General features: G+C 43.4%; 1 protein-coding gene across 4 annotated transcripts in view; it reads right to left on the minus strand.

Moving 5' to 3' along the window:
• Nucleotides 1-245: 245 nt before the first annotated feature.
• Nucleotides 246-20,557, minus strand: part of LOC130172556 (zinc finger protein 516-like) — a 47,949-nt gene continuing 27,637 nt past the window's right edge. For 3 of the 4 annotated variants that reach the window (XM_056381355.1, XM_056381356.1, XM_056381353.1), the window contains exons 2-5: nt 17,141-19,466; nt 12,520-13,848; nt 8,833-8,937; nt 246-4,178 (exon numbers count right to left, since the gene is read on the minus strand). In XM_056381355.1, coding sequence (XP_056237330.1) covers nt 3,985-4,178; nt 8,833-8,937; nt 12,520-13,848; nt 17,141-18,893 — 3,381 coding nt within the window. In that variant the 5' untranslated portion in view covers nt 18,894-19,466 and the 3' untranslated portion in view covers nt 246-3,984. Of the gene's footprint in view, nt 4,179-6,927; nt 6,999-8,832; nt 8,938-12,519; nt 13,849-17,140; nt 19,467-20,557 lie in introns of all 4 variants that reach the window. The other variant, XM_056381357.1, reaches the window with a different exon arrangement.

Below are 20,557 nucleotides of genomic sequence, written 5' to 3' on the forward strand. Positions count from 1 at the left end.
CCGGCCAAGAATAAGCCGTGTGTGAGAGACACGCAGGAATACAAAATATGTTCAGTTTTTAATCCTGTCAATATCCACAGACAGTGCACTGCGTGGCTCTTTGTAAATTTCACACCAGTAGTGTGAGTAAAAGGGAAAAATAAAATGTGAAAACTGTGAATCTGTGAAGCTTTTTCATCTATACTTGGACGTGTTCAGTCACAGCGGCAAAAACAAGCGAAACCAGATGAAACGCTGCCAACAGGTGCCATTTTGTGTGTCTTTATTGTGGACATGACATTACATCTTTTTGAAATGATGTACAAAAGTGTAACAGAACTGAGAATGGCTCAGACGAGGTAGAGCTTTCACATCGGCTTGCTGGCTTGAAAACGACATGGTATAAAACAAAAACAACCCAGAAAAATCAAATTAAAACAAATGCTCCTGTCTGCCTCTGTCCTCTCATCCTTTTTGAAGTGATAATAAATACAGATATCAACCAAATACATTTGGAATAATAATGTCTTCTAAGGTAAATTAATCATGAAGTTCATAACAAATAAAAAAAGCAATACGGACAACAAATAATACAACTTAAGAGGCATGATAAAAACCCAACCAAAGAGAAAGAACAACACCTGCCAGCCCCTCTGGGAGGGCAGCCATGACTAGCTACTGAACAAATCCTACAGTTTAGCAAAGAGAGACTAAAAACACACTCTTACATCTTTATGAAAAAATAAGCACTGCTGCACCTAGTATTATCAAACTGTCCATGAGGAAACATAGCTAAAAAGCTGTGCCACACAGCCGTCACAGAACAAATCATGTCATTAAAATCTACGGACTCACCCTAAGAAAAAAAAAAAAAAAAAAAAAAGCCTCTAAAACAGAAATGACATTGAAGTGTGTTAGCCGGCACCATTAAAGAGACATTCTCAAAGAAACCTTAACTAGAATTGGACAAAATGAGAACAGTTAAAGCAGTAACCTAGTCTAAGTGCACTAGTAATGCCATTTGGTTTCTACTGCTGTATATAAAGGGTTTGGTAAAAGTGGATTACAGATATACAGTTTATATTACATACACTCACTCCTGCTTCGTAGTTTTTCTAAGTCACACTTCGGAGTACAAATTCATAACTGAGGAGTTAATCTTAAAGGGAATTCTGTACATTGGTATTAGTACTACACTACCTCGAAGGCTAGAGTATCCGTTTCAAGTATTTTCACTACCCACGCCTTCAACATACACGTGTGTGTATTATTAGGCATATTCAAGCACACGATATTGTATGCATTTTTCTTAACAACCTACCGGTCTCACAACCATTTCATCATCATGTAAAAACTACTGAGGTCTCAAAATAGATGGGAAGTACAGTACTCTGTCTGCTCCGTGATCTTTAACTGGTGTGAATTTAGATTATTTGCGATCAAAAAGTCAACAGTGTGACTCCTGCTCTTTAAGTTGGAGCTACTTTCTTATCTTTTTCTTTTCCCCAGCGTGTCAAGGCATGGCTTATTCAATCTTGGAGACCGCTGAGGGGAGAAAACTAAGCACAGGGCACCAGAGGAAAAAAAATTAACCCCAAAAACTGTTCATCCTTGCAAAGAACAGTTGATACCTTTATACCAGCCAACAAACTTAAGACAGGCTTTCATCACAGAGCAGGTAGGCTAGTATACAAAGCATCTAGAGGGAGGCTGGAGTACACAGAAGTTAGTGAACCTCTTATACAGTATGGAGAGGTTTGAAAAGAATGCACATACACATGCATTAATGTACACTCTCACTCACACCTGGGTTAAGGCTGTGACGGCTCTACAGTTCCAATAGGCTTCAAAGCGTTTTGCACCTTGTGTATTCATCCCTGAACTCTCTGGAAGCCTGACCCCCGACCTCTGGCTTCTCTCTCTCTCTCCCCTTCTCTCTCTCTGGCCTCCTCACTCTGTCCTTCTACAATGTAAAATCTTCACGACACAATTCAACAAATTTGACTCATGCCATGGTAGTTTGGCTCATTAGTCTGCAAAAAACATTTGGTGACAAAAACAGTTCTGAATCTCTGGTTGTTTGTTCTGTGCCTGCTAATACACAGCATACATGTTGGATTATACTCCTTGTTAATTTGTTGAGCAAACCTGACAATTTTAAAGCAATAGTTGGACATTTTTGGAAATATTTCCTTTCTTCGCAAAAGTTAGATGAAAAGAACAATACCACTCTCACGGCTGTCCGCTAAATATGAGGCTACAGCTAGCAGCCAATTACCTTAGCTTAACACAAAACTTGGAAACGGAGAAACGGCGAGCCTGGCTCAGATTTTCCCCTTCTCAGATTGCTTATTTTTTTAGATGATTTCTACTATTTTACAAAAAAGGGGAATAGAAAATTCAGAAAAAAAAACTAATTTTGTGTAGAATTTACATTTTTGATTTTTCTCCTATCTTGTCTTGACCCCCTCGGATTACATTGCGACCCTGTTATGGGTCCAGACCCTTAAGTTGGGAAGCGTTGTGTTAAGGTATCGTGTGCTGATGACAGGCTCTCTACCATAAAGATTTTGGTAGCAAAGATTTAATCACATATATTTTAAGGCGGTCGACAGGCCAAAAAGTCAGAGTTGCCTTTTAGCAATGAGAAATATTAAGCTGCATCTTTTTAGCTAACACTAGCAGTACCACATTCTCCTTTGCATGTACATAAGTTGGAGTTAAGTCTGTGCAATCCACTAACGTCTTCCTGCCACTCCCACTGCTTGGAGTCTAATTCAAAGTCAGAAGTGTCGGTGTGGGAAACACTCCCTAATATGATGGAGTTATGGAGGAAAACTGCCTCCACTTCCCTCCCTTCCTCTTAAATGGACAATAATTGAATGACCATAAAAATGGTACGCTCATTTATATTGGCTATTAAAAACGCACACTCTTTTTAATGAGCACTAAAGCAGAAACCCCCATTAGCATTCTCTCTCTTTCTCTCTCTCGCTCTCTCTTTAATCCTACCTCTCTCCACTACTCTCTCTCTCTCCTTCTAATCATCAGCTGCACAGCCTCAGAGTGGTCACTGCACTCTGGAGTGGAGGGAAGTGAGTTTAACACACTTGTGCACGCAGACACACTCACACACGCAGATGCAAAGTCTTCATCTTCACGACTTAGAGCCCAGAGGAGACGAACTTGCAACGTGTCAGTTGACTGCTGATGAAGGGCAGTGCATCGTCTCCTCTCTCATGCCATCTCTTAGATGAATGGTGTCCTGAGGAATGCACAAATCCATACAATAAAGCTAAAAAAGTAATGGGAGAGGGGGCCAACCACAGCAGCCATGCAGCGCCACAGTCCGCGATTAAAACGCAATTGTATTCAAGTTAAGTTTTTCCTTGTTGTAAAGCTGCATCAAGCAACTTTACGCACTGGTACCTCCAAAATGGCAGCAAGAGGTAACTCTATCAATTCTGAGGGCCACTATATTCAAATATCAATAAGGTGATGTAAACTACACACAGCTTCCTCATTTTTGCCAAACTTCACACTTAAAAAAAACAAAAAAAAAAACAGAAGAAGCTGCTTTCCTGCTCACACTTTCACTCTTCATTTCTTCTGTGTGGAGTAAAGTTTCCGCCTGTGTGCACACCTGACACCTGAACTTCAAACTGCACAATTCTTTCCATTAGGAGACAAGACACTCTTCTTCTGTGGCTCTATTCTGTGATTTTACAATTGCCTAGCACAGCTTTAACTAGCTTCTTTACAATAATAATAATAATTAAAAAAAAAGCTTCCAAAAACTACAAGAACCTTCATTGTAGAAAATTCTTCTAAGGTCATTAAAGGATGATGGATGGAGAGGAAAGGCTCAAAAAGTCAGTCGTGAGTCTTGGGTCCAACTTCCAGTCCTGTGATTTTTATGGTGATGCTGATGGTGTTGTCCGGTTGTGTGATTCCCTGACTAGCCTGGTCCCGAGTCCAGATCCTGGTCTATCAGAGGGTTGACTGTTATTGTTGTTGTGGTGTTGGTGGTTGTTTGGCAGCCAGCGCTCCTCGCTCCTCCTGGCTCAGTGACAAGCTCCTTGTGTCTGGATACTGGCTGTTGTCAAAAGGCATATGGTGGACACTCTGGACGTGCGTCTTTAGGTTCCCTTTCTGAGAGGCTCGGTATGGGCAGAGCTGGCAGCAGAATGGCCTCTCCCCTGAGGAACACACACACACACACACACACACAAAAGGTTGATAGGTCAGGTAGAGGCCACAGGATTTGGAGAGGACAATACATTTTAAGCAATTGTGAATATACAGAGGATTTAACAAGACACAACGATGTAGACTCGCTGCAGTGGGAACAAAAAAAAAAAAAGACGCAAACACAGACAAACATAAACCAAGACACATGATGGCATTTAACTAAAAGTAGGGAAACATTATGCAGGTCAAGACCAATGTTCACATTTCATTTTTTTACACCTAATTTCACTTAAAAAGTTAACTTTGCTTCCATATCCTGACCCAGATGGACAAACTCTTCCTTTTCTGTTTCCTGCCATCTGGAGAGAAGCGCCACACATCCCCTGTCTGAGCAGTCCTACTTTTCTCTCTGTGCATTTCTCTCAATCAAACAGCCCCCAACTCCCACACACACACACACACACACACACACACTTATACACCCTATACTCTTTTCTAATTAGACTGACCTACAATGGCACAGACACCTCGGCAAAATAAATAAATAAATAAATAAAATAATAAAAAAAATAAGCAACAAACACCTGAACAAAACAAATGAGATTGCCATTTAATTGCACCTAATTATCATTTTGATAAATGGAGGAATATCAAAGCGGGAAAACAAATGACTCCCCGTGCCCCTCCCGCACCCCTCTCCCTGAAGAAGAAAAAGGGAAATATAGCTGTTATCATACATCATCAGAAACACAACAGAGAAAAGGATAGGGAGGGGGGGAGCTGGGGTGGGAAAGAGGGAGATAAAAACAAAAAAAAAGATATAATTAATCACACAAAAATCAAAAAAAAAAAAAAAGAAACAGCTGGAAAGACAGCGAGGGTGAGACGTGAGAGGAAAGCGAGAACCTCCATGACATCGTCCTGCGAGGAAACATCGCTGACGGGACCGGTGCACTACATTATGCTAAAGGTTATCGTCACCGTAAAGCAGCGTCAACACTACATCTAATTGGACCCCTCTGCCGCGCCTGCTCCCATCATTCATAGTGTGCGGTAAATCTTGAGTCCATGCGGATGTGTGTGTGTGTGTCTGTGTGTGATGTGAGTGATTAATTAAGATGGAAGCGCAGTGTGTAGAACCCAGCTCTCTCCGAATGTCAAAGCAGAACAGATTTACTCCTCTGCTCTCTCTACCCCAATGCTTGTCTCCGTCACTGACTCTGAAAACTCTGAAAGTCATTAAAGGAGCTAAGAGGACTTTTATTTGTCCATCCGACAATCCACAGATATTCAATTTCCTATCATAAAAGAAAGAAAAGAAGCAAATCCTCACACTCGATGAGCTGGATTTTTAGAATTTCTACTTGAAATAGTTAAAATTGTTTTTTTCTGTCCTTCTACTAATCAACAAATCGATCAACTAATGATTTTAGCTTTAGTCACTATGTCTGTTGTGGTGTTTTTGCACTTCACCTCCTAAGAGGTCTGTTGGTGAGGAAGTTAGAGTTCTTCTAGGTGGAGCTCCTCCGTGCGTTAAACTACATATCTTTACCCCACATGCCGACACTTCCAGCTGAAACACAGTGACCACATGTGAAGGTGTCACCTGTCCTGGACATTTTTTTTTTTTTTTCACCTGTGTTTCAGTGAAGTGATGCGGGAAGTGAATCACAGCCAACAACAGACGGGTGGATATTTTGACTGCAGTCGCAGATGTTTGCATGTATGATCACTCCTCATAAGAACTACCAGCGTGCAGTTCTTCTGATGTGCACTCCAAAAAAGCCAGAAACAGAAACCTATCACTTCCTGTGCAAGATATGAGGGATTTTTACCAACAAAAGCTCAGACGAGACTCCTGGCAGTCAGAACAGAACGGCTGTGTTGTGTGTATCTGGGATATTTGTTGTTTGATATCTGATGAGATACTGATTTTTGTGCAGTGATGATGGGACTGTAGCTGGACACTCCACTGGAATCAAATTCTACCACTTTGGGTCATTCAGGTGAATTGATTGATTGATTGATTGCTTAACATTTTAAAGAGCTTTCATAAACTGTTTTTACAAGGTTTTTATGATAATTTCTGTTATGTTATTTACATAATGAAGCAAAGACGATGGTTGAAGGCACCCAAAATGTACTATAGAGCCATTCATAAATTCATAGGAGTAAATTTAGTGCACACAAAGACAAACCAAACTGTATTTATAACACAAAGAAGGGAAGCAATCGTGTATTGCAAGAATCTGCAATTTGGCACAACAGTTTTGTCAGTGTTAAGTGAAAAATTAGCAGTTAAAGAAGTACAGAAAAAACCCCAATATGTGCTTCTGACTTCATCCAGTGAGGTTTAAAAATGTCAGGTTGCCATTTATCCATTAATAAAAGAACCATTAATCTGTCAAGCGTCATTAAAACATAAAAGTCACCAAAACTGAAACGAAGACTGAAGCTTTTCAATGACACAACTGTGATATGTGGAGGGGATACACATGCTGATGTCAGGTGTGATCCAGCACCAACAAAACAAACACAAAAAAACTCAGATGTGAGGATGCAAGGTGTTAATGCCAGGTGCAGAGGGTGCCATATGTGAGTGTTACAAATGGAAAAACAAAACAAAAAAACACATTCACAACAAGATGGGGTGTGCAGGACTGACACAGACACGCACATGCAGAGGTGAGACAGTCATAATAAGAATCATGCAGAAGCGATGGGGGGAGCCCAGTGATTAGCCATCGTGCCACATACTTGTTTGGGAGCTTCAGAAGCGGTGGTGTGAGCGTCAGTACCTCTGTGGAGTCCGTTAAAATCAAACCCAACTGTGGGGGGAGAAGGAGGGGGGGGGGGGGGCAGGGAGGAGGAGAAGGAGGAGGAGGAGGAGGAAGGGGGAGGGGGGGCATTCGGTTAAAAGCTCTACCAGATCCACACAAGAATTTTTTTTTTTTTCTCTTCCACCACCATCCGCACAGTGTAGTGTTTGCCACCAGCACCCTTGCTAATAGAGGGGGGCTGGCAGTGATGATGATGGTGATGATGGTGATGATGGTGGTGATGATGGTGATGGAACCTGGTGGAGGCAAGTCAGTGATTTAATATGACGCATGTTAATGGAGGCCTCGGGGTGGCTGGCCTTTTCTGCGTGTGCACGTCCATGCTGAAGACAACCGCTGGTGACAACATTAATTACAGCCTCGGCAAGTGTTTACAGAGCCTATGCAAGGGTGTGTGTGTGTGTGTTAATGTACTGTGTGTGTGTGTGTGTTTACAGTAGGGCTTAGGGGAAGCTGAGCACTGCATCACTTACCATTTGGCCTCTGTCACTTAGAATCACTGGCTGTGCCACATATCATTCACACTCTCTATAAAGAAGCTACTTAACTCACTGTCTACTGTGATCACTGCCGGCCCGCCTGATGGACATGACAGGACAGGAGATGGGAGGGGAGAGGAGAGGAGAGGAGGAGGAGGATGAGGAAGAGGGGAGAGGTGTGGAGGGATGGAAGCAGGCAGCCAAGGAGAGGACAGGAGAAAAGGTGAGAGGAAACAAGAGGGGAGAGGAAGAGAGCAGGAGAAAAAGTGAAATGAGGGGAAAACGAAGAAGAATGGGACAAGAGAAAAGAGTGAGATGACGGCAAAGAATAAAAGAAAGGAAAAGGAAAGGGAATAAAAAAGAAAAGTGAAGAAAGGAGAAAAAGGAAAGGAAAGGGGACAAGAAAATGAAAAGTAGAGGGGGGAAAAGGAGAAAGTACAGGAAAAGGCAGGACGTCTAAATCAAGCTGTTTGGTGAATGGCATCGGGACACATGCAAATGGATTCTTGAGGCTGGCATGGACAAATGCTGTTCTGCTTCATTAGAATGCACAATTCCATCTCTCTAATTGACATGTGATTAATAATGTATACAATTTGTCACAGGTCAGTATCTGGAGCAAATCATGTTTCAGTTTAAAAAATAGAGACAGCTGCCCGGCCCAGGGCGGGGAAGGACTCACAGACTGGCTGTCACACTCAACTGAACAAAAAGATCTGTTTTGATTTATTTCGGAGAATGCAGGGACGTAGCCGACGTATGGAGAGTCAGACGATGAGATATTGTCGAGAGCGTGAATCCCCCACCCGCGCATATAATCGCTATATCTCATGTGAGCGTTTCTGGGTGGATAAATAGCTGCGAAGGTGGCGAGGTGCGCATACAGGTGGCACAGGAACGAGTGACTGTTGAAGGAGTGGCCAGAAAAATGGGAACGTCTAACAATACATGAAGAGCAGGAGGTGGGGTGAGGTCGTTCGACAGGTTTAAGACCTCTCTCACGTGCTGTACAGGTCACTTAATGTCAGTGCAGCTGCTCCTTGATGATGTCATTCTGTTTTCCATTTGAAATAATTTTACACTTTACACAAAACTTCTTTTATTTACTGCAAATAGCAAATAAATGTGTGTTTGACCCCAAACAAATACCATGTAAAGCTAATTTCAGCAACACTCAAGGGTTAAAAGGTGACGCATACCGATAGTATTGGCGATAGTATTGATTTAGAAATAGTATTGTTGTTCGTCTATTGTTTTGTCTGGCCACTACATGAACTGTATGTGTACGTGTGTGATCTGTATTCCTCTGAGTGTGTTTTGATGTAGATGTTGGCTGTATTTACCTGTATGGGATCTCATATGAGTGCGCAGGTGGCTGGGCTGACTGAAACTCTTCCCACACTCGTGACAGAAATACTGCCCCTGTCGCATGAGGGACCTCAGCATCCCTGATCCAACACACACACATACACACACACACACACACAGAAAAGGAGAGGAACACACAATTAAACAGAGCACAAAAGAAAAAAGAAGCAAAATCTACAAGGAGTCATTGGTTCATTTGAAGTTTTTCATATGGACATCATAAAAATAAATGAAGAGTGTGGGATGAACTGTGGGCAGATTCAGCTGTGTTGAGGATAGTTCTAGTGCTTCCTCAGTTTAAATCAACAAGTCTTTATTCAAAGGAGGTCCAAAAATCACATGGATCTAACTCTTCCAGACTTTTACAACACTGGTGAGTTAAAAACACTTCGAAAAATTCAAAGTATGCCTCTCTTGCGACACCTCCATGTTTTGTTTTTTTTTGTTTTTTCCAAATGTGGTCCTGATCTGGTGTTTTGTGCTGTTAGCAATTTTGACTTTTCTATAATGCCAGTCCCTTAAAGAAAGGTGAAACACACTTATATACTTATACACTTCTACTTTAAATTTAAAATTTGTAGATTGAAACTCTAAAAACTTTAGAATGAAGAGAAAGTAAAATAAATAAATAAAAAAAGACACATGTTCAGTTACACAGGTCAATGAGTCCGAAAAATCACATGTGCTTTGAATTCCCATGTGAGATTCCACATGTGACTCTTCCCATGACGAGCGGTGGCAGAGGTGGGCATCAGTATCAGTTTATGGACATCAGTATAAGTTTATTCCAAAGGAGAAGACATTTTCACGTGGCAGTGTTTGCAGAGATTGAATGGAGACGTAAAGGTCAGTAATGGGCAGAAAGAGAGTGGGTGTACATAAGCACAGAGCCTGGCTGGAGCGGTGGAGGTAGGTAGCGTCAGTAGTGGACTCGCGTAAGCATCATTAGTATGTCTAATGTGTCATTATGAGCGGCTAGCTCCAGGGGCTGGACTGCAGCTGTCACACAGCATCATCTCAGAGGCTGACAGCCAGACACACACAGCACACACACACCGCATAAATTACAGGCAATTAAAACGCCCCGGCTGTGATGTGCCCGCTCCGCTGCCCGTGTGTCACATGTCAGGTGTGTGTGTGTGTCTGCATGTGTATGCATTTCAGGAATTATACATGTGTGTGTGTTTGTGTGTGTGTGTTTGGTCCAAGTGAGGCATGGGCTGTGGCACACACTGGCTTCATTTACACACACACACACACACACACACACACACAGAGTGATGCAGCAGCACAAGTCACCTTTACATATTAATGGCTTTAAATGGCAAAAAGAAGCAACTTGTTGAATTTTGATGACTTCAAAGCTCATAAATCCTGTCACATGGCTAAATGTAAGATCAGGATTATTTTCTTATTGGTCAATTTCTTCATGGAGGTTGTGAAGAGGTCTAACTTTCCCACTCATCATGTCGAACCCACAGTACATACATTATTGTGTCACTTCACAGAAACCATGACTAATGTTTTTTTTTTTTGGTATTTGTTTTTTTACACTTTGAGAACACACCTTGCACTTCTTGTTCCAATTCCATTATATACATCCTATAAAGCGCAAATCACGATTACTTGAAGGTGAACAAAATTAAATTTAAAACTTTCTAAAGATGTTTTAATGCTACATGGATTTTACTTTAAGACCAATTTAAAAACCAAAATGAAACCCTGGCAAAAAGCAGCATATTTCCAACTGAACATAGTTAACGAGAGTTCTGAAACTATAATGAGGCAGCATAAGAAAAATGCCACCAAAAAATTAATTGTTAAGGGACATGAAGCCCAACTGTGTTTGGGTAAAGCAGACAGAATGCATGCTGAGTGGCTAAACAGAGAGGCCATTCAGCTTAAAGAAACCTGTTGTTGCATGATGACTGAACTGTTTTTCAGACATTTACATTTGTATTATTTATATAGCTATTTAATAAATGTAATGTAAACATAGTGCAGCAGGAGGAAAAAGCATTTAAAGATTGTTGGATCTGTTTGATGACACTGTGACCGCACACACTCACATTCTCATACACACATACATATGCACTCCTGTGACCTCTCCTGCTGACAGTTAACAGGCCCGGAGGTTTGGGGGGGGGTTTTCGGTGAGGGGCCCGCTTACTGCTCAAACCCGCAGTAGACACATCAACACCCCAAGAATTAGGGCTGGCATATACCTGGGCAGTGCCCACTGGTTGTGTGTATGTTTTGGTGTGTCTGTGTATGCGTGTGGAAAGTGGTGAGTGTTGGAGGGACACAGCAGGACAAGGAGGACAGGGAGGCGGAGGAGGTGACAGAGAGTGTCTCTGGCAGCCCGACTGCTGGCCTTTGGATACTCTACTTCTACTCTGGGCCGCCAGCCCTTCTCACTGATGCACTAATGAAAGACAAGACAGAGCTGGACGGAAAACACAAGCAGACACACACACACACACACACACACACACACACACACACACACACACACACGCTGGTGCACATATTACAGAGAGAAAAGGGAGAAAGACTCAGTTGCTCAAAAAAGGTCACTTTATAGCATGTGACTCAAAGGGCTAAGGCGGATCGTGACGATATGTGCCTGGACGGGTGACAGCGATGTCATGTGTCTGCTCTGGGGCTGTTGTCTTTGACCCCTGGCTCCATACAGCCCCACTTGACCTTAGAGACACAACTGAAAATGGGCAAATAATACGGATGTTCGGTAATGACCATTTCCAAAGCAGCTGGTGGGGTAATTATTCTGTCTCATCTCTCTCTTTGCCTCTTATGTTCCCTCTCTCTCTCTCTCTGTTTTGCCTCCCTCCATTCGCATCTGTGTGAGTCTCTCGTCAGGCAGAGCCGTGACCTAAACAGTTTGTGACAGCTTTCTGGGAGAGTGGAGCTGGAGACTAGGCATGCCTCGCAGACCTGAGAGTAGCAAAGGTTCTCTCACGTCTTTCACAGTAAAAAAAAATATATAAAAAAACCCACACACACACACACACACACACACACACACACACACACACACACACACACACACACACACACCAAACTCCTTTTGCATCTAAAAACCTGAGCACATATGGACACACATGCACAGACACACATGCTGCCCTAGATACAGCCTTTTATCATACCAAGCAAACGTGTGTGCTGATTTAATGGATCTCCTCTTCATTATTCAAAAATCTTGTCAGAATGGAGCAGTATATGTGTCTGTCAATCACTTTCTGCCAGATGGCGAGTTAGTGTGTGAGAAAGAAAGAGAGAGAGAGAGTGAGTTTGTGTGTTAGTGAGGATAAATATGTGTATCTGATTGAATATGGCTCATATATTACGTGTGGATCTACTCATGTGACTGTGTGTGTGTCTTTTCCCGGTTTAGCTTGTCAAGTCCAGTCAGTTCTACTCATAGCAGCTCAGGAACAAGATGCTCAGTGGAAAACATTCCTCTTCAACTCTTGACATTTGGCATTTTCACCATGGCCAAGACGCTCTGGGCATATTGTATTTGAGCTGATGATGAGGTGTTTCACGGGACTTTAACTAACAAAAAGCACTGCATTGCATTGCATTGCATTGCTCCAAATCTTCTTAAATACATAATACAAATCAGCCAAATGACTGCTTACCAGTGGGATCCAGCAGAGTATTGGCTACACCCCATCGGTGGTAGAGGGCAGCCAGCTCATGGGGGCTGTAGTTTTTGAGGAAGCTGAGAATGTCACTTGGCATCTCCGGCGTCTCTGCGATTGGCTCCTGCTTTACATCTCCACGAGCCTCTGAAGGCAAAGAAGAAGAAGAGGAGGAGGAGGAGGATGTGTGCGGAGTGCCTCCATGTGCCTGGGAGGCTCCATAGTTGTGTCCTGCTGTGGAGCTATGGGTGATGGTGCTGGGCCTGGTTGCATTAGCCCGGCCCTGGCTGTGGGAGTTGGGAAGCAGTTGATGAGGGGAGCCCCTAGCGCGGCTGTACTCTGCTAGGCCATGTTTGCTGGATAGCATGAAGCCGAGGCCCTCCTGAGGCATCAAGTAGCGGTCTGCCATCCTGGAAGCTGTAGCAGAGCTGGGGCTCGGGGCTGAGGAACGTGGGAGGGCGCCAGTGCTTTTCTCTAACGGGCTTGAGGATGACAGCGAGCTTCCCCGAGGGTAAATATCCACTTTGGGTCTGAAGCGAGACTGATGACTCTGGTCCTCCTTGTGTCTGACACTGCTGCTGGCGCTGCTGCCCGGCCGTGCGGGGACTCTCCCAGCTTGGGAGCCTGAGGAAGATGAGGAACCCCTGGAGAACGAGGAGGAGGAGGGTGTAGAGGATGATGATGGTGTGGCTGCGTGACTGGGTGGCTTGCTCTTCTTTAGAACCTCGCTGGAGTAAGTTGGGGGCTGGGTACGTTGGGTGCGCATCAGTGGAGGCAGTGGCGGACACTCCTTTCCCTCCAGGACTGGTGGGGGACCGGTACGTCTCCTGGAGGATAACAAGCTGTCCCTAGAGCCCTTTGAGTTGTTTTTAAAGGCCCATTTAGGAGCCAGATTGGAGCTACTGCTATTGATGCGGTGAGCCACAGTCTGGTGCATCCAGAGCACCTCAGGGTAGCGGGTGGAGTGAGAGCAAAAGGAGCACTTGTGACTAGGGAGGCTCTTCCTGTCCAAGGTTAAGGAGCCTATCCCCCTGATGCCTTCAGCCCTCACACACAGGTCCACAGGGGTCATGTTGGGATCGAGTGGGGATGATCGAGCTGAAAGGTAGGCCGAAGGTGATGCTGAGTTGTTCAGCCCCTGCAGAAGAGCTTTCTTCAGCTTGGGATAACCACTAGGGGTGCCTCTCTCCGAGCTGGAGCCGGGGCTTGGAATGGGGCTGGGTCGATCTTCGGGGGCAGGCGGGTGTTGGACACGAACATGAGTCAGATAAGCCTGCGAGTCTGTGGCAACAAAGTCACACAGGCTGCAGATGTAAGGCTTCTCATCTGTAAGGAAGAGTTGTGACAACATAAAGGTCAATGACTGTGAAGGGAATTGTCTAGATTATACTCTTCTCTACCACCAGCCATAAGTCAGAGCTCATTACCTCAGTTCACTGTGCCAGATTCATATTGTTGCAACCTCATGTAGTTTTAGTGAACAGCCACCAGGCTGCAGTATTGGCCCTTATTCCCATTTCCTCTCTTTTCATTTTACATGTGAACAGAACCTTTTCTGCCATTACTAGCATTATTACTTATAAGAAAACTGAACAAAACATGCACAAAAATAGACAACAACTGTAAAATCACAACATTGTAAGATGTTCCAAGAATTTATCTGAATACAACTTGCTTTTTTCAAAGAGGGTGAGCCCTGTCATAGATAATACTTTTACAACTCTATTATCATATTCAGTTAGTTAAGACTGTGTCGGTGTCTGTGGTAACTTTTGGGATGCACGGTGGTGCAGATGATGTGAAACAATCACAAACTGTAAAATCAAACATTAACATAGAGTTAAATAAACACCTTTTTCACACATTAAAACAAATGGAGTATTAAGACTTACAAGGTTGGTTTATTTATTGCATGTTGTATTGGAGTTGCATTGGACTGCACGTTTCTTTATTGTATTGAGTCAATGGTGGTGGTTCCTGATGTGTAGCTTCATAAACTCTCCACTAGGGGGTGTATATGTCATGTGTTCAGTGAATTCTACTGGAAAATTGGAAAACTTTGTCTCCCACAATGTACAATTTCCAGAATTAGGAAAAAAAACAATATGAATAAGAATTATAGTAATGAGTATCAGAGCCAGGCCACATCATCTTACACAAACAAACACTGTACTATAGTCTGCTATGATCTAATGAATAAGATATTACATTATTGTACTCTCCACTACCCCTCCCCATTTTTACAACAACAACAGTAACCTGCCATCTGTTTTTCATTTTGCTTCCTGTTGGCAACACTGACCAACAATCACAGCTCAGACTCTGCCAAGGTGAAACCCCAGGGCTGGGCAGTTTAGCAGGCAGGGTGGTAAGGCTGATGTGCCCTGTTTCTAAGACTGATACTGGTCTTATATTAATTGATTACTGACCAGTCAAGAGTTGTAGTAATGGATGTACATAATTGAATATCAGGCACAATATTCTTATTATCCTTCTAAAGTTTCAGTGCAATCCTGAATCAGAGTGAATGAGTTAGGCCACTGGGACAAAGCATGCCATAGTGCCCACAGTCTGTCACTGCAGTAATACTTAGAGAAGTTCTTAGAGGAGGAGTCAACATTATTAGAAACACACTATGATCTATTATAACCACAAATCTGTGTCACCAAAAGACTTGCACAGCTGCAATGATGAATTTCTCTGATTACCACAGAGGAAACTGTCATCAATATAGCCGGTTTGTCAAAAAGCCTATGCCAATGTCAGTATCTGCGCATAGACAGTACACTGCAGCTTCTCATTTGCATTCCCAAAAAGCAGCTAAATGGCTGTAAGGGACATCAGAGTATTTGGGACTAGAGTGTCCTCTGAGTGTCTCTTTCCCCATTGCCTGCATCCCTCTCCATCGGGAGGTGACTCTATAAATAACCAATCCCTCAGACATCAGGCAGCCTGGCTGGCTCATTGGTAAGAAGAGTGGATGAGTGACAGTGGTCACAGGAGGTAACCTTAGAGATTAGGAAAGAGTCAGAGGGATGGGGAAGAAAGGTAAAAGGAAAAAGGATGGACAGATCGACAGAGGCCTTTATATCTTGTCAAGAATATTCTTTTGTTAAATACATCATTCTTGGATGGTTTTGTCATAATTACTAATGAATTTGATATAAAAATGCAACAACAGATTCTATCACATTTTACCATGTCTCTAAGTGTTGTGGGTTTTGAATCTGATATATAACATGCTGTACCTTTATGTACAATTGAGCTAGAAAGAGCTTGTACCTCAAATGCAATTCCTGCCATCAGACAGCAGGATGTCCATGGTTTTGGAGAGACTGAATTCTTCACAGGACATTTACTATTACAAAAGAAGCTAACCACACCTTAAACTGCTGCAGCACAGGAGTGTTATGTTTCTACTCCAGTCAAATAATCAGTTGTTATACAATAAACAACATCAGTGAAAAGTAAAAGTAAACATACAGACAGATTTCCATGGCAAAGAGACAGACAAAGGAGAGCGAAAAAACATATTCACAGATAAGGGGGTGAGGGGAGTTTCCTGAGACAGGAAGACCTGAAATAGCACACAGCTCGATCAAGCCTGAAGAAATGTTGCTGCTATTTTTGAATGTCTGTACTAACAGGGGGGGGATGGAAACAATCACTTCAATTCTTAGTTATCCACTATCCTAACCTGTACAAATAGTGTTTTCAGTGTGTTTGAAAGTTAAAAGACAAAAGCCAGAGATCTCAAGTGCTGCATACACAGGAATCCTTCCTTTAGCATATTTCAGCTGTGATTATGGGTGTTTGCCCTTGCATGGGTAGGCTTTCTTCTTTTTTTTTTGCTCTGCAGTGTTTATTGGTGGTGGAGGTGAAAAAATGATAGGCATTCCAAAAATGCCCTCTGCTCTACTGACATGCCACTGAAAGGCACAAAGTTTCACATAACTGTTAGCTTTATTGCTCTGTGATACGAAATGATTGCACTGTTGTAAACAGCATTTTCAGTGGCAGTTAAAGTTTACTGACCATATTTGATAGTATTTGTGTACAGCTCTCAATAAAAGAGCTCAAGTCAGATGTAATCTTGATATTTAGCCACATGGTGGCTCCAGTTCCCACTCCATTGAGTGGAAACTGGACCTACACACATTTCATCAACAGATGTTTACTACAGAGTGACAAAGCCAGAGGCCTAAAGTGGGAGGCTTGGAAAGGGCTACAGTCATTTCTGCCACAAAAAAATCCCACCGTGTACTTATGCTTATGGCATTCATTTACTTGTATGTAAGTTATATTTTCCTATTGTTTTATGCTAGAAAGTTAAATCAGTGTCTAAAAGACAAAAGTAGTAATGGTGAAAAAAAAACAATTCTGGGTCCCAAGACATGATACTATAATCAATTTCTTCCATTTAACCTAATTTTCATTTATACTGTATGGGTGATGAAATGAATGAAAGAGTTAAAAAAAAGCTGCAATTAATGAATCACAATCATTTACCAACCACCAATATTAAGGTTAGTTCTTTAGCATCCTTACTTTGTTCCTTTGATTAGAGACGATCATTTTAAATCAAAGTACAATGAAAAGACTAAGACCACTGACTAACCTGAAAGCTCTCCAGAATTTGCGGTATCCATCTCTGAGGCCTGATCTCCAAGGGTGGAGGCTGGTGGAGAGTCTCCATACCCCGGGGTGCATGGCCGGCTGGGGGAGCCTGACTCTGGATCACTGGTGGAGCCCCATCGGTCATCCCTTGCAGTTCTTTCCTTGTGTCCCATAGATGCCCTGCCTCCATCCTTCCTGTGGACCCGCTGGTGGACGATCATCTGATGACGACTGCGAAATACCTTCCCACACTCAAAGCACTCGTTGGACTTGGACGAAGCCTGCGATTGGGATGGTCGTCGTCGGTCTTGGCGAGATGAAGGCCGGTACTCTGAGTCGCTGAGGCTCTCTGGTGTCCGGTCTCCAGAAGAGGCATGGCTTCCCAACCCAGAGCTGCTACGTCTGCCTGAGCTGCGTTTCTCCTGACCTTGCAGGACATAACGACTGCTTTCCTTCTCAAAAACCACAGCAGCTCCAGCGAGGGCCTCCTCCCCCATACTTCCTCCCCCATAGGAGGCCTTGTAACTAGGCTCCACTGGCTCCACAACTCTTCCTTTAGTGGCTAATTGCCAGGCCTGGTAGCTGCAAACTGGATCTAGTTCTGGGATTCTTTGACCCAGAATCTTCTCTTGCTCATCCAGGGTCTTTTCCTCAACAGGCTTGAGGTTTAAGCAGTCAAGAAAACGTCTCTTAGCAGCTGGTGAGTCCTCATCATCACTGGGTCTGCATTGGCTCTGGGATTTTTTTCCATAGCTGAGACTATGGACCTTGTCATGGGCTCTCAGACTCTCTTTGTTGTGAAACAGGTTCCCACATTTACAGCACATTTGATAGATAGATGTTACAGAGCCAGTAACGATATCAGGATCCTGTGCTACATCGTTGATGGTGGCTGGATGCTCAGCTAAGTCTGCTTTTGACCGTGATCTAGATTTGGTGTTGTGTGTTTTCATGTGAGATTTGAGAAACCAAGCTTCGCGGAACCGTCGTCCACAAATGCGACAGCAGTGGTCCAGGATCCCTGCATGTTTCTTCATGTGTGACTTAAGAAACCAGGCTTGGGTGAAAACCTGACCACAGGTCTCACAGGGGAAGGTCCCATCATTCTGGGGTTGGACGACATCAGGTTCGGTCACCGCCTCTTCCTTAACAGCCGTCTCCTCTTCTGTGTCCGCTGTGATGTGGACCTTTTCAATGTGGCTGAGGAGCTGGTCTTCTCGCTGGGCCTCGTACCCGCAAAGACGACAACAGTAAGGTCGCTGGTCGTTAATAGACTTCTCTCTTTTCATGCTCCTTGCAGGCACTTTCCTCCGACTCTCCTCACCACTATCCCCGTTGATCATCCGGTTACAGGCAGAGCTGCTCTTAGTTGGACTCGTACCTCCATCAAGACCCTCTGAAACACTCATCTCCTCCTCCTCTGCGACACCTTCGTCATCCTCGTTGGAGTGATGGCTCGAGAGCGTGCCCAATTTATGGCTGCGGATGTGAACTTTGAGGTTGCCTTTCTGAGAGGCCCTGTGGTCACAGTAGGGGCATTTGTAAGGGCGTGCACCTGTGTGGCGTCTCATATGCTGCGACAAAGAGCTGAGGAATGGGAAGCTGCGTCCACAGACATTGCAGTCAAAAGTCCCAGGGATTTTGTCATCCTCACCCTCAATCTCATTTCCAGGGTTGGCCTTGTCTCCAACCAGCTTCTCCTTCTGACCTGCCGCCTGGGTCTCCATCACCTCCACACTGTCTCTAGGATTCATGGTACAAACTAACTACCCTGTCAATCTGGCCTTTCACAAGCTCAAAAAAACTTGAAACTACTGCTATCTGCAGTTGCACATCTAGAGGTGTCTAGTTGTGCCTTGTTGGTCAGTAAAAATGCTATCTGCCTTCAGTCATCCAGAAATCCAGCTGCTAACACAGCAGCTCATTTAGCACTCTCTAGTTACTGGGCACCACACCATCTATCCATCTTCATCTAGCACTGTCAGTGAGTCGACGACTGAAACTCTGTATGCAACTGGCACCAGCGTTAACATTTGCTTAGATGCATGTAGCAAAATGTACTCTTTAGGCTAATGAAGGCCTAGCTTATAATGTAAAACTGAAATGTCTTTCTCAGAATAAAGTTGAAGTTCTCCCTCAATTTCAGGTCATCATTATGTCAGTAGCGGGGGAGTTCTGTCTGGGTGTAAGCGTAGCTAATCCACCAAACTCCTGTTCTTCATTTCACTGGCTTCTCTTCTTCATCCTGTGTTTTTATGTGTATCAGCAGCTTTCAGGCCATATAACAGTGAGTTCTTATAACACGGCCTTCATGTATTATCATCCACCTGAGAATGAAAAAGAAAGAGAGAGATGGTGGGAGACAGCAAGTGGGGAGGGGTAAGAGAAAAGACACAAGGAACATGTTAGTAAAGTAAAAACATTTTCAATTCTCAGCCACAGTCAGTTACCATTTGCATTTATAGCAAAGCTGGCTGCAGTAGCCTATGTAGATGGACTGTATGTGTCATAAGGTAGACCTGCATATGTTTGTCTGGTAATGTAATGGTGGATTAAAAGGTAGCTAAGTTAAGGCCTCATCATGGGCCAAACCACCAACAGAAATGAAATCCCTGACATATTTAGAGACATGTGAATTTCTGGTTTCTAACCCACAAGCTGTTTATAAGTGAAAGTGTAAGGGGAAAATGTGAAAATGTTCTTTTAGATTCACTTAAATACAAACATCTGTGAGAGTGATATTCAAAATCAAGTATGGCACAAGTAATAACAGTTATGTTTATCCCCATTTTATTAACAGATTGTTCACCCCTTTGTAAATCCCCAAATCCATTGTAACATATATGAGTTTGAATTCACCTTATATATAGTTAGAATTCACCTTATAAAGATTTACATATGTAAAAATTGAGTGTAGGTCAGCTATTATCATGTATAAAGTCCACTATGTATCTGAGGCTTGCGCTGCAGACCACCATGTACGTGTATGTGTGCGTGTTGTGATTGTGCATGAGTTGTGCAGGGCTTGGGGGCTCTGACGCCACACTGGCTGAGTCGACACTTTACACAATCAGGGTGGTGGTGGTGGTGGGGGGGTCATGTTCACATCAGCAAGATCAGCAGTGCTACCATATTCCCTCCCCATACTGGCCTCACGCACCCGCCTAAACTGACACTATCACATGACAGGGATCTTAAGTACACAACAGGAAGTGGCTCTTCAGACAGTTTGCTTTGTTCTATTTCTCAAACGGGAGTTGAATGGGGTCGGGGAGAGAGTCAAACAGAAAGAGAAAGAGACAGGGTGATAAGAAGAGACAAAGACTTTAACAGTGTTGACTAATTTCATACTGCATATATTTCCTTCAGTGGGTGGAATATTTCCATAATTTGCATATTTTCATAAAGAGTATCAGTT

Source organism: Seriola aureovittata, chromosome 7, assembly GCF_021018895.1.
Source record: "Seriola aureovittata isolate HTS-2021-v1 ecotype China chromosome 7, ASM2101889v1, whole genome shotgun sequence".
In the NCBI taxonomy this organism is placed as follows: Eukaryota; Metazoa; Chordata; class Actinopteri; order Carangiformes; family Carangidae; genus Seriola; species Seriola aureovittata.